The 15,162-nt window shown below is 39.9% G+C and overlaps 1 protein-coding gene and 1 non-coding gene across 2 annotated transcripts; both read left to right on the top strand.

Annotated features, from left to right (window-relative positions):
• The first annotated feature begins 1,962 nt into the window (after positions 1 to 1,962).
• LOC148740431 (uncharacterized) lies at positions 1,963 to 6,999 on the top strand. Its single transcript, XM_088750614.1, has 4 exons — positions 1,963 to 2,251; positions 3,956 to 4,112; positions 4,522 to 4,810; positions 6,656 to 6,999. The coding sequence occupies exons 2-4, from the start codon at positions 4,080 to 4,082 to the stop codon at positions 6,982 to 6,984; spliced, it is 651 nt and encodes a 216-aa protein (XP_088606740.1). The 5' UTR covers positions 1,963 to 2,251; positions 3,956 to 4,079; the 3' UTR covers positions 6,985 to 6,999.
• On the top strand, positions 3,082 to 3,154 carry Trnan-auu (transfer RNA asparagine (anticodon AUU)). Its single transcript has one exon. It is a non-coding gene; the product is annotated as a tRNA-Asn (tRNA).
• Positions 7,000 to 15,162: the final 8,163 nt, after the last annotated feature.

Below are 15,162 nucleotides of genomic sequence, written 5' to 3'. Positions count from 1 at the left end.
TGAGACTGGAAGGCACCGAAAGGTCATAAAAACCATTAAAGACATCAAAGATTTGACGAAGATTGCAAGTTTCGAGCGCGTGATCTCTATTGCTTCTTTACGCTATTCTTTCTTGGTATAATTCTTCATTCTCGATTAAACCCTAGTTATTCATTATTCATTTTCTTTTTAAGCCGTTCTTCCTTATTCATTTTCTTTTTCAAGCCGTTATTCATTATTCATTATTCCGCTTCCACCCCCGACATTCATCGACTAACTTTCTGTAAGAAGGGGGTAGGGTTCTAAAGAAATGGTGGTGCTGCTTCGGTGGGTGTAACAAGGTAATTTTAGTTTTTATCAACTGAATTGATATTGTAAATTGGCACCGTAAGAAGTTTCAGTAAAGAGTAAAGAGTAACCTTCTGGCTTGGAGAAGTTTCTTACCAGAATCACAACTACTGAAATACCTTACTAAAGACGACACCGAGGCAGTAACCTTCACCGTCAAGAAAAATTTTTTTTTAACTCCACCACTTGTAGATACAAGAATTTCGCAGCAGAGAGTTAAGAAACAAGGAGATGTTGGCCGGCCCGATATTAAGTATTCAGTGCAGCAAGGAGGTCAAATTTCAGGAAGCAGTCACTGTACAGCTACCGCTATCCTTGAGAGACACTGAGCAGGACGCTCAATCATTGGGTATCCCTGATCTGTCATTAGCCAGTGCTCGAGTCTTGTTTTTACCATCTGATGGAACCCAACTAGATTGGACTGAAATTACCGCTGATTCCTCTCCATGGCTGGATGGCACTGTCATTAAATTCACTGTGAAGCACTACTCGAGGTATGCCAAATTAACCATCTGCTTTTAAATTTTCACAAGACTTTGATAAGTGACGTAAGTCTCCAGGGTAGCGATACTACTACTAATAAATAAATATTAATAAAAATAATAAATAATTTAGCAATGGACATTCCACTGGGTGGCTCTTCCTTGTCCACTGTTTTCAGATCGAATTGGAATTTGGAATGTTGGTTTTTGCGGAGGGAGGAAAACCGGAGAACCCAGAGAAAAACCCTCGGAGCAAGAACGAGAACCAACAACAAACTCAACCCACATGTGACGCCAGGTCCGGGAATCGAACCCAGGCCACAGTGGTGGGAGACGAGTGCTCTCACCACTGCGCTATCCTTGCTCCCCAACTGGAAAAAACCTCATCGAAATCGAAACGAAAAGAACTCAAAGCAAAACTAAACAAAGGCAATCAGAGCAGATCCGATTATAATTAGAAACACAAGGTCAGCGATGGTACAACTGGTGTTTTTTGAGAGTGTGGCTCATTTTCCCGCAAGCATCCGTTTCTTGATCCTATTTGACTTACTACAGTAGCTATAAGGCATCACACGAATCTATGTCAGAGTTTTTATCACCATCGCAGCTGCGTAAATTAGTCCCATTCGTCAGTTAAGTGAAGACATTTTGTTCGCATATGGACAGGACTACTAATTATTCACCTATTGTATGACCACAAGCTTTACTTTGCTTTTACTTCTGTTATATTTCTTTATTCCGTCTATCGTATTTACTATTTCTGTTGTTATGGTTATTAGTAACATTATAATTATCATTCATTATCGTATACGTTTTGAATTGCGAGGAGGTGAATTTATTTCGTCAGCCACAATGAAGACACTAACGGACAGGTCATTCTTTCTTGCCAGGCGAGAGAAGGGGGAGGGGAGGGGAGGGTAGGGGGGTCCGGTCCATTTTTGTTGTGTCACAGTAAAATCTACTTGATTCTGTCATAACGCTATGTACTCCTTATGTGATTCCCCCCCAACTCCTCCACCCCCTCTCCCCTCCTCCATCTCCCCTCACCCCCTCCCTCCTTCTCCCTTCAGGCGAAGAATTATGATTGACCTCATATTGTTGCTTCGTTGCAGACTTTGGGGCTGGATAGATTGGTGCGTTAAACACGTCATGTCACCAATTATTGAATTAGCGCGTAACTTTAACACAGAAGATGTATCCCAAGTGGCTGTTTTTACAGCTTGTCTACCAGCAGATACAGAGTTAGGTTCTACAAGATTGTTGAATGTGTTTTGCAGTTTAAGTAACGCGACAAGGAAGCACATTAAAGATGAAGAGAGATTGTTGTTAGAAGAAGAAAGTGCGTGGGACAACATGGTACCACGCGAAAAGGCTTACGTGTTTCTTTCAGGGAGTGTGGTTCAGCCGGCCGAGGTTGCGGATTTGGAAAATTTTTTTGTCAGGTAAGACTTTAGGGAAGATTTGCCTGGAACTTGAGCATCTGGTTTGAAATGAAATAATAAAAAAAAGAGATGGATGGGAAAGTGAACTGCTTATTACCACCATGGTGGTTAACATAACATAACATAACATAACATAACGTAACATAACATAACATAACGTAACGTAACGTAACGTAACGTAACATAACATAACAACATCAACTTTATTTCAACATTTCAACACGATAAGTGTTTAAAGATTCGCGCTTATGGGGTCGTGCATTTAAATTAGTCCTAAAAATTGGTTAGCCAATCAGTCCTTTTGTTAGGTGAAACGAAACTGAATCGGAACGTTCAAATTCATCTGGACGAGTGGCTGTTAGGCCATCAGATGTTAGGGATTTAAGATGCAGCATATAAAGCTTCTTGAAGACGATATCAAGCTTCTCTCTTATGTCCAAGTTGTGGAGTGCTAACTGCCTCCCGATTAGCTCAATGAATAGAGCGCTGGACATTGTGCGGAAGGTCGAGGGTTCGAGCCCCGGCGGGACCAACACTCATGGTCTAAAAAAAAAAATGAGGAGAATATGTTGCCTTTCTTTAACATCAAGAAATGGTTAGATATTCTAGTCTTCTCGGATAGGGACGAATAAATGGAGGCCCCGTCTCCTGCAGGGTTAGGGGTAGGAGACGTTAATTTGGTTAGATACAGTGAAATATATGAAGTTCATATATTTTGAACTGCGGTATTAGATACGTATGATGCACGATCCTGTATGATGCAAATCCTGTATCTGATTTATCACTTTCACGGGTTTATTACGAATCAACTTAACGGCCTACTCCCAGTTGGCTTGTTAGCTCAATTGGTAGAGCGCTGCACTATTATCGCAGAGGTCAGTGGTTCGAGTCCCGTACAGGCCTGATTTTTTTCAGGTCTGATTTTCGCTATTACTTAAATAGCGCTATCTACTGCGAGGATCGTGCATCATACGTATCTAATACCGCAGTTCAAAATATATGAACTTCATATATTTCACTGTATCTGATTTATCACTTTCACGGGTTTATTACGAATCAACTTAACGGCCTGCTCCCAGTTGGCTTGTTAGCTCAATTGGTAGAGCGTTGCACTAGTATCGCAGAGGTCAGTGGTTCGAGTCCCGTACAGGCCTGATTTTCGCTATTGCTAAAATAGCGTTATCTACTGCGAGGATCGTGCATCATACGTAGACGTTAATTTCCAACGCACGAGTATACTGTGTGATGGATGTCCTCCCCTGGGGTGGGATGGGTGGGCTCGTAGATAGAGGACCACCCTAATTAACTTCGTGTTACTGGTGATAAAACATATCCTCTGTAAATATTGGTTGTAGTAGAAGTAGTGCTTGTAAAGTGTTGGATATTTTTGCGAGGAGTTAAAAAAGCGTTATCCTTGCTTAAAATGTGCGCTTATCACTGTTTTTGGTAAGTTACTCTTACGTTACGGTGGAGCATCACTGATGTTCGATTCGTGACGGCCATATAAAAAACGCAAGACTTCAACGATAGTACAGCTTTATTGAAGCCGTTATATGTCCGTCAATTATCGCTCAAAATTTTCCGCAGCTTTTGATCCACTTACCTCCCAAAAAAAATTTAGCAAAATCAGCTTTTTATTGCTCTAAGAGAGGATTTTCCTTAAATCCTCCTCATATGTCAAGAAATTGTCTCATTTCCTTACAGGTTTGAAAAGGACGATTCTATAAAGAAGAATTTAAGGGTGCATGTTGTCGACAAAGGATGACTAAAAATAGAGTTCTACAAGAGCAGAGAAAAGAGGCCAGACAATAAACTGTGCCAACTAGAAATGGATCTCCCCCCTCGAAAAATAGACATTGAGGTAAAGAACAACGTTTGAAAGACGTAGCTTGGACCGTCTAACTGACTTGATGAGTCCGAATGAGTGGGCGGAGACGGATGGGCACGCAGCATCGAAGGTCTTAAGATGCGAATCGCAATCGTCTGCACAGACCCCGGCTCTTTTTGGAAAGTAAATGATGAACGGAAACTGAAGTCCATTGAATGTGGTCGTGGGTGACTTTTTAAATCCACTCCGTTGGAAAATCCTCCTTTGCAAAATCACTCTTAATCCATTTACTTTCCCAACAAAGGAGAGGAATCTGTATTATGAGACACTCTAACGGAATAAACTAAGATTTTTTTCCACGTGATGCTTATCTAGTAAATGGCGTTTTTCATGCTACTGTAAGGCCTTATAATGTATAATGAAACCCAATTTTTTTTTGTAGAAGACACCCGTGGATTTTTTTGGAGTTCCTTTGGATGACAACAGCATCCTTCACGATGCTCCACTTAGGGAAGTCCTAGCAGCCTGTAGCGGAGTGTTAGAAGAAATAAACTACGGGAATATTTATCGAAGTCATTATGAAAGGAACAACGACGGACAAACTCGATGTAGTTTTTACAAAGCCCTGGCGAGCCTACCACCAGATGACCAACAAAAGTGCTTTGAAAAGATTGTTGAATTTTTGCAAAAAAGTGAGGGAACCAAACACATTGGAGATCATCTCTTGAAAGGTAAATTTTTAGTGAAGTTCTCAGAACCACTTCCACGTTTCATAGAACGAAAATAGTTCGCTCTTTCCGTTCCCTCTAAGATTTTACTTTCTTGAAGTTTTTAATGTCTGCGCAGAAATGCCAAATTCGTAGAAGAATCCAAAACGAGGCTTCAACAAAAAGAATGAAACAATTGTTTTCTCACTTCAGCTTCTGACTTGGGATGGTTATTTTTGATTTGAAATCAGGCTATGCGGCGTAAAGTTGAAAGTTTCTCTCTTTTTTTGCTAAATTTCAAAATAATGTCTGAACTAGAGACTCCTCCGTGCAACATTATGTTGGAAGAGCATGTTTGATCGGTTAAAACTCCTCTTTCAAATTGCTTTTACAGTCAAACTAAGTAAAGCGTACCCCTCAAGATCACATTAATGAATTGATCATTTGGATATTGAACCCGCTAGTCGTTTCAAGAATGCAATAATGAATTGATTATTTGATTATTGAACCCGTTAGCCGTTTCGCGAATGCAATAATGGATTGATTATTTGAATATTGAACCCAAAAGCCGTATCCGTTTTGAAAAGGTGCGGATCATTGTTCAAATTAGAAGTCCATTTCTGAAGTCCAATAAGATTGTTCTATTTGACGAGGAATCCTGAAAACGAACAAACTGTACTGTATAAACACTGCGAAAACAGTCGATCGCAAATATTAACGAAATAAAAAGTCTTGCGATGGCTTCGCCCGTAAACTATTTTTTTCGACAATGATGAATACACACAAGAATTTCTACAAGTTCGTTAAGATGTAAATAGGCGAAAAAAGCTCTCGATAACATTCCATTTACAACATTTACAAGAAGTTCCACACAATACTCGAACTCACCTTTCCCGCCAAGTCTGACGCCTTGTTGAAATGGTACCGATACATCATCACGTGTTCGCAAAATCCAATTAGAAATGGACTTCTGATTTCAACGATGATCCGCGCCTTTTTAAAACGAATACGGCTATCGGGTTCAATATTCAAATAATCAATCCATTATTGCATTCTTGAAACGGTTAGCGGGTTCCATGTTCAAATATTCAATTCGTTATTTCGCTCCTGAAATGATTCGCTGGTTCAATATTCAATTAATCAAATCATTAATGAAATCCTGAGGGGTACGCTTCACTTAGTTTGACTGTAAATGACCTCGCACGTTTGCTCCCGATGAAACCTTTTCCATCCAACTTTTTGCTTCACCAGCAAGTGTTTGACTGTTACATGTAATTCAACTCTGCATTCTAAGCAAACCCTAGGCAATCAAAAAGAAGCCAAGTTTGAGTGACGTCAGTGCCAGAATTTCAGAGAAATATGTTTAGCTACTCCGTGTTGTTTGCGACAAACATGACGTTGAACGAAAATGTGTGATTGTCAGTCCAAAGTTGAACTCAAGCTGTCATCCGATCTCAGAAATCGGTCATTCATCTCTGAATGTAAAAGACAGAACTCCAGTTGAGATCTTGATAGTTCGAGTTATTCGGTGTCCAGCGAAAAATATCATTGATACATGTACACTAATATAATTTAAGACTGACGAAGACATTGCCTTAAACTCGAGAGAGCCAGCAAAACTACATGGTCAGCGTTCGATATAAAGGGCCGGATACTATATATTACCGCTGGGGTGGGGGTGGGGGAAAGGTGGATCTGTGGGGATCACATGGTTTCATGGGAATGGAGTGGGCGGGGGGGGGGGGGTCGGTCGTCACCGGCACAGTAAAAAGGGAGGGCTATATAAAATTGAGCGCCAATTAACTGGGGTATCATAAGAATTCTAGAGAGCCTTGGGGAGGATCAGGTGAATTTTTTTTTGTGACACAGCTAAAGCTCTGATTATGGAACCGCCCACTGAAGGTGTGCTTAATGCGGTCGCCGAGAGACTGAGAACAGGTTCATGGTGGAAGAAACTCGCCAGTAAATTGAAGATCAAGCAATATGTTATTGCCAATGTTCAAGAAGAAGAGGAGGATAGCCAAGAGCGCTGTAGGGCAGCGCTAGAAATTTGGCGTCAGAACAATGGACCTGATGCTACAAGTAGAGAGTTAATGCTGTGTTTAACGAACATGGGGTATGGTAATGTGAACTGGCATATAATGAGAGAACTTGGCCTTGTAACCAGTAAAAGTATGCCTCCAGAAGAGAGAGAATGATCTGTGTTACAAAAAATGACGTTGGACAGGATACGAGGTTGAATGCAAGTGCTCTTTTTTCACATCACTGTGCAACAGAATTTGCACCTTGTGAAGCTGTAATATTATTTTGAACAAGGTCGAAGAAGACTACGCGACAAGTTACTGCAACCGTGGCGGATGTATGTTTGCCAGTTTCTGTGGTAAGGGTCATTTTTATGGAAAAATCTTTTTTTCTTTGACGGAACTGTTTCTCTGTAACAAGCTGCACAAGTTTAAAATAATCGAATCTGTAAGATAATCGTCAAATTGTGCAAATTGTCGCCGCTATCGCAGCGGCCAACATGTAAATTGACATTGAAACGGATTCTACAATTTCCTGACTGTTTAAAGAACATATCAGGCAATTTATGGCTTAAAACCGTACATAACTTAGACATGTTTCTTATTAACCGAATTCGAGGTTTGTACTGAGTCACGCACTGAGCTTTTTCCGTTCAGAGTTATGGCTCAAGCGCGAAGCGTAAAAAAAAACGAGATTTTGTAACTAACAGTGCGGGCTGAGAAAACGGGATTTGCGAGATATCTTTTAAATTTGTTGGCTCAAATAGAGGGTAAAAATCTCAGTTAAATAAACTTTTGAATTTACCGGGCTTAGAGTGAAAGATGGCCCGTTAAATTGACCTATCATAGCGCACGTAGTCAGGTGCGGTAATTGCCATCACCGCTCTATACTATAGGGAAAACTCATTACCCGACGAATGATCCCCGCCTTAAATTGCACGCGAAACCGATATCGCACGAAACGCGAAACGATGAGTGCGATATCAGTTTTCGCGTGCAATTTAACGCGGAATTTACGAGTCGGGTAATGGATTTTCCTTGACTCGCAAAATTTAATTATACAAGAAAAAAAGAGAACAAAGTTGTTATTTATATGTAGATGCTAGACAATATCACTTAGCCTTAATTAGACCTAGCCTTTAATGCGAGATTTTATTCGACTAAGGGATTCTAGCAAGAAAAAACCTTTTCTCTTTCTATCCTCCTTCAATCTGCTTTACTTCACTCTATTCCTGTTTTTTTTTTTTCACCGTTTCTTACCATCATCCTACTATTACCTACAATTTTCATTCATCCTTTAGGCTCAAAATATAATTCTAAACTATACCTCTTAATTAACCCATTGTATAGAGTGTGCAAAGAAAAGATATTCTTTATAGAGCAAAACTCACAATGAATGTCGATAGATTTATTACATAATTTTTTATTTAATTTCTTTATTTTATTTTTTGTACTTAGGACTTGTAATTTACGATACAAACTGTATGTTTGAATAATTACTTATGAATTAAAAATAATTAAAATTATAATTTTAGATTAAAATTTTTAATAATTAAAAAATTTTTAAATTAAATTAATTAAATTTAACTAAATTTTAAATTAATTTAATTTAATTAATTTAATTAATTTAATAATTAAAATTATTAATAATTAATTATTCAAATAAATAATTAATTATGAATGTCGATAGATTTATTACATAATTTTTTATTTAATTTGTTTATTTTATTTTATTTTTTGTACTTAGGACTTGTAATTCACGATACAAACTACGTTTATTTCACAAGAAAGAAAAATTAGTTTAACGAAAGAAAACTGACAATAAACTTTCGTAAATATGCACATAAATTTTATCTAATGCAATTGACCATTTTTTTAAAGAGGTTTGAAATATTACAATAACATGTTTATATGCATTTGTACTGTGGGTTGTTTTCGAATGATCCTCGATTGTTGGCTCTCTGAAGGTCACGCTGCTCCTTAACCCTTTACCTCTCATTCATGAGTTACCAAGACAGAATTTCTCCTTACAATATCAAGACAATATCAAACAGACAAGTGATGAGAATAAAGAAAAATAAAGAAAAATATCAATCAGGGAATAGGCCATTTTACAGTTGTGTACTTAGTTGCCAAGCCTTTGATTTGGAGCGAGGCTGAAAGTGACCTTGTCGTGATAGAGACCTGTCTCTAGTTAGCATAACAAAGTGATTTACGTTTAAAAGGCAGCAAAGTTTGTACCATAACAAGGTCATCTCTAGCCTCACTCCCATTCAAAGGCTTGGCAACCAAGCACACAACTGTAAAATGGACTATTGGTCACAACTATAACCTCTTGGTTAATAAAGGAACCATGAGAACACAATGTCATCCCTAGCCTCAGTCCCGTTAAAAGGCTTGGCAACCAAGCACACAACCGTAAAATGGACTATTGGTCACGACTATAACCTCTGGGTTAATAAAGGAACCATGAGAACACAATGTCATCCCTAGCCTCAGTCCCGTTAAAAGGCTTGGTAACCCGCACACGACTGTAAAATGGACTATTGGTCACAACTATAACCTCTGGGTTAATAAAGGAACCATGAGAACACAATGTCATCCCTAGCCTCAGTCCCGTTAAAAGGCTTGGTAACCAAGCACAAACTGTAAAATGGACTATTGGTCACACCTATAACCTCTGGGTTAATAAAGGAACCATGAGAACACAATGTCATCCCTAGCCTCAGTCCCGTTAAAAGGCTTGGTAACCCGCACACGACTGTAAAATGGACTATTGGTCACAACTATAACCTCTGGGTTAATAAAGGAACCATGAGAACACAATGTCATCCCTAGCCTCAGTCCCGTTAAAAGGCTTGGTAACCAAGCACACAACTGTAAAATGGACTATTGGTCACACCTATAACCTCTGGGTTAATAAAGGAACCATGAGAACACAATGTCATCCCTAGCCTCAGTCCCGTTAAAAGGCTTGGTAACCCGCACACGACTGTAAAATGGACTTTTGGTCACAACTATAACCTCTGGGTTAATAAAGGAACCATGAGAACACAATGTCATCCCTAGCCTCAGTCCCGTTAAAAGGCTTGGTAACCAAGCACACGACTGTAAAATGGACTATTGGTCACATCTATAACCTCTGGGTTAATAAAGGAACCATGAGAACACATTTGACCGCCGCCTGGTTAGCTCAATTGGGAGAGCGCCGGACTGCTGTGCGGGAGGTCGAGAGTTCAATACCGGCCGGACCAACACTCAGGGTCTTAAAAAATTAACTGAGAAGAATATGCTTCCTTTCTTTAACATCAAGAAATGGTTAGATATTCTAGTCTTCTCGGATAGGGACGAATAAATGGAGGTCCCGTCTCCTGCAGGGTTAGGGGCAGGAGACGTTAATTTCCCACGCACGAGATTACTGTGTGATGGATGTCCTCCCCTGGGGTGGGATGGGTGGGTAACAGGACCCCCGTTGATACCAGTGTTTACTACACTGAAGGGGCTATCCTGTATAAATATAGATGTCTGTCTGTCTGTCATCCCTAGCCTCAGTCCCGTTAAAAGGCTTGGTAACCCGCACACGACTGTAAAATGGACTATTGGTCATAACTATAACCCCTGGGTTAATAAAGGAACCATGAGAACACAATGTCATCCCTAGCCTCAGTCCCGTTAAAAGGCTTGGTAACCCGCACACGACTGTAAAATGGACTATTGGTCATAACTACAACCTCTGGGTTAATAAAGGAACCATGAGAACACAATGTCATCCCTAGCCTCAGTCCCGTTAAAAGGCTTGGCAACCAAGCACACAACTGTAAAATGGACTATTGGTCACAACTATAACCTCTGGGTTAATAAAGGAACCATGAGAACACAATGTCATCCCTAGCCTCAGTCCCGTTAAAAGGCTTGGTAACCCGCACACGACTGTAAAATAGACTATTAGTTGATCCAATACCAAATAGTCCCTTTGAACAGGAGTGAGGCTAAGGGTGACGCTGTTGTGATAGAGACCTGTATCTAGTTAGCATGATAACAAAGTAATTTGCATTTCAAAAGCAGCAACATCTCTATCAGAACAAGGTCACCTTAAGCCTCACTCCTGTTCAAAGGCTTGGCCACCAAGCCCACAACTGTGAAAAGGACTATTCCCCGTGGCAGCATCATGTATGGCAAACGGCAGGGAGAATTACTGATGAGATCTCGGAAATGAATGGGTTAGCGTGTCTCCTTTAACCATCCTTCCCACAATTTTGATAACCTATCGCCATGGCAGTGGAACTTCGCTTCTTACATTTTGATAAACAAATTGTTTGTCGAGTTGATTGACTTTTTCAAATATTGTGGCTTCTAAATGAGCCCTTTGTATTATGCATTTTGATCCTTCTGATCTTTCTATGCTGTCCTTTGATTATACTTCAAATACAAAAATATCATGTTTCTGCGACATGTGTTTCTGTCATGTTTGTGTCCTTACGATGCGTTTTTTGTTTCTAATAGTTTAGTTTGAAACAGCTAATAGTCAATTCTCCAAATCGCTTCACTTTCGCTCGCCCACGACTCCATCACTCGCTCATTGCTTTCACTGTCATTTATAATAATAATAATAATAATAATAATAATAATGATGATCATAACTACTTTATTAGTAGTACTTCCACAAGGTGGCTCTTCGCCTACTAATGACCTAGCTACAGTATATTATTACAAAGAAAAATCAAACCAAAAATAAAAAAATGATGACAATAAGATATGTACAGTTAAAAAAAAATAAACGGCATGGTTAAAATCAATAATGATATTCAGTGATATGCTTACTCTGAGCTTTTTCGCTAACCTAACGAAATTGTTATAATCAGGCTCTTGCCTTAAGCTGTCAGTTCAAGTATTAAACAATCTCGCTGCTGAGTCCTGAAAAGTGCCGCTTTCAGTTGGAATAGCCAACTTTGGGGCTTCAAGAGATCTTAAATTATAGGCGTTGACTGTACGGAATTTAAGGCGTAAGTAATCAGGCTAGACATCATCGTAGAGGGCTTTATGAGTAATTTTCAGTAGAGCTAGATCTCTCCTTTTGTGCGCACTCCCGTGTTGAGCCCCACTCAGCCTAATCAAGTCAGCCTCCAATGCAGCTGGTGTTGCAGCTCACAGGTTTGCGTAATCTGTAGCGAAGTTACCAGCCCTCACTCCATTCTTGATTAAACGAACACAGTGAAGAACTTACTCTACGACTCCACGATCGGTGCGATCCCGGGCTCAGTCTAAGAGAAAATAGGACACCCCCTTAAATCAGTTACGGCCAGCAGTTCACAAGCCCACTTTTTCTGTGGTGAGTTTACTAACCTTCCTTCCTATTTGGTTAAACACGCATGAGCCAGCTTGCAGGCTTACAGTAGACTTACAGTCACGATCTACTCACCCTCCGTGGTCTGGTTTACATTTGACCGTACCGCTTAAAAAAAAGAAAAACCGAGGCCGGCAAAACAAGCCAAAACCAGAAAAACATTTACACGAACATGACAATTGTCGGTATAAAAAAAGGGCAATCGACAAGTTCACGTTCATCGGGTTAGAACTGAGTAGCATCTGCACGTTCGTTATAGTGATCGTTCAGGTATTGTATCCGTCCTCATAGTATCCTCCTAGATTTATTTCATTTGTTAGTTAGTTTGTTTTTGTTTATTGGGGTTGGGGCTGGTGACTCGGTCAAAGATGACTGAACATTCTAATAAGAAGACAAACGTATCAGTTAAAAAGAGCTATTTGACCTGCAAACCATGTCATCCTCCTTCCTCCCCCTCTCCCCCCCTCCCCCCATCGGCGATAAGTACTGACGGCTACTTATGAAAGTCAGGGGTGAAAAACCGTCACATGACTATACTGGAAAATGTGTCTAAATCAATTGCTTTGTTCATGCTTTCTCTAAGGAATCATTTTTTCGTGGGGGATGGGCGCTTATTTGGGAGAGAATACTTGATAGATCGTGGGGGCTTATTCGAAGAAATAGATTAAAGCGAGGTGTTACTGTGCTAGTGGGGTAAGCATTGTACATAAATCGACCCTACCACGGTCAAAATCGTTGTGTACAGCCTTGACTTCGTCTGATAACAAGAAAAAAATTGATGGCAAAGCAAGCCCAAAACGGCGAAAATCGTCGATAAACACAACGGACACACAAGAAGTGGGTCAGTTTTATCAATCTTTATTTGTAAAATGTTCATATTTCGGAATGTTTAATGTTGTAAATGGACCATATTTCGAACAACAACAAACATATGAAACATATGAGTGAACTGCGGTTATGAGACGTATATAAGAACGATCCTTCGCAGTAAAGCACTTTTTGACCAATAGTGGAAATCAGACCTGAAAAAAATTTCAGGCCTGTACGGGATTCGAACCACTGACCTCTGCGATACTAGTGCAGCGCTCTACCAATTGAGCTAACAAGCCAACTGGGAGCAGGCCATCAAATTAATTCGATATAAACCCGTAGATGATAAATCGAACAACAACAAACATATGAAACATATGAGTGAACTGCGGTTATGAGACGTATATAAGAACGATCCTTCGCAGTAAAGCACTATTTGAGCAATAGTGGAAATCAGACCTGAAAAAAATTTCAGGTTTATATCGAATTAATTTGATGGCCTGCTCCCAGTTGGCTTGTTAGCTCAATTGGTAGAGCGCTGCACTAGTATCGCAGAGGTCAGTGGTTCGAATCCCGTACAGGCCTGAAATTTTTTTCAGGTCTGATTTCCACTATTGCTCAAATAGTGCTTTACTGCGAAGGATCGTTCTTATATACGTCTCATAACCGCAGTTCACTCATATGTTTCATATGTTTGTTGTTGTTCGATTTATCATCTACGGGTTTATATCGAATTAATTTGATGGCCTGCTCCCAGTTGGCTTGTTAGCTCAATTGGTAGAGCGCTGCACTAGTATCGCAGAGGTCAGTGGTTCGAATCCCGTACAGGCCTGAAATTTTTTTCAGGTCTGATTTCCACTATTGCTCAAATAGTGCTTTACTGCGAAGGATCGTTCTTATATACGGACCATATTTCGTTGCCTATACTATTCTTTCTTTAGCGCACTTACGGTTCCACGCGTAACTTAAAACCGCGTCACACAACGCGTGACACTTTCAAGAAGTAATCCTTCATTTTTCCTCGCGACGTGAGCTTGGGACGATTCAGGTTGTACTTACTTCCGGGTAAGCGTGATGAGATCGCGTGACTTATCCACATGTAGAGTGGTCAGCAGTATCCTAATTGAAATGTAACAAGAATGGCGGCACTTGGTATCGAGAATGCGCCAGGTTTACAACAACTTTTTAAGGACGTTTCTTCTAGGCTAAGTCCTGTAGAATCAGAACATTTTCTGAAATGTTTAAAAAATAATTACGGAGGGAAATTCCATTTGCTGGAAGATCGTGGTCTGTTGGAAGGTTTACATCTTCTTGAGAAGAATGGGTATGTATCTGACAATAAACTCACACTATTCCAAGATGTCATTGCCCCGAAATCGAACAACGAGGAACTCATTAAGAAAGATATAGATCGCTTTAAGGCCTCCCGTCCGATTAAAGCTGATCCAGAGAAGGAATTTCAAGGACGGAGCGAAGAAATCAAGAAAATTAACAAAAAATTGGATTCGAAAGATACCGGAGTACTAAACTTGTTTGGGTCGTCAGGTGTTGGAAAGATAAAGCTTGCCACCGAAGTTTGCTCACAGTGGCGAGGAATTTATCGTGTTTTTGATTTAAGAGAAACAAAGGATATGAGAGCGATCTATTACAAAATGCTACATTCTCTCGAACTTGTAGTGCCAGTTGGTCATGTTGATCAAAATTATGTTGTTACCAAAATTCTAGAGAAGGTTGAAGAACTAGAAGGAGAGAAACATGCAGTTCTGTTTATGCTGGACAATGTAGACCACTTTACTGCAGGAAAAGGTAAAGAAGGGAAAAACTTGAAAAAAGCTTTCACAGAATTTTTAGCAATGCTCTCAGAAAGCAAAGGAAACCGATCCCCTTTAAAGTTGCTACTCACCTCTAGGGCTGAGCTGAAAGGTCCCAAAATAGTGGATGATTTTGAAGTGGGCTCTCTAAAACGGGCTTTTTCAGAGAAACTTGTTATTCCAAAGGGAATGACAGATGTTAAACCCGAGCAGAAGGATGATTTAATCAGTATCGCAAAAGGATTCCCCCTTCTTCTAAAAGGACTGGCAGCTATTTTGCAACAAGAACGAAAATCTCCAGGAGAACTCATCGCAGATGTTGCCTCTGCTCTGAAAACATCAAAAGTGGAGGAGGACATTAGAGAAAGGGCTGTTAGTTTTGAAGAAGAA

This window comes from Stylophora pistillata, chromosome 2 (genome assembly GCF_964205215.1).
Source record: "Stylophora pistillata chromosome 2, jaStyPist1.2, whole genome shotgun sequence".
In the NCBI taxonomy this organism is placed as follows: Eukaryota; Metazoa; Cnidaria; class Anthozoa; order Scleractinia; family Pocilloporidae; genus Stylophora; species Stylophora pistillata.
This window is presented reverse-complemented; position numbering and strand designations above follow the sequence as displayed.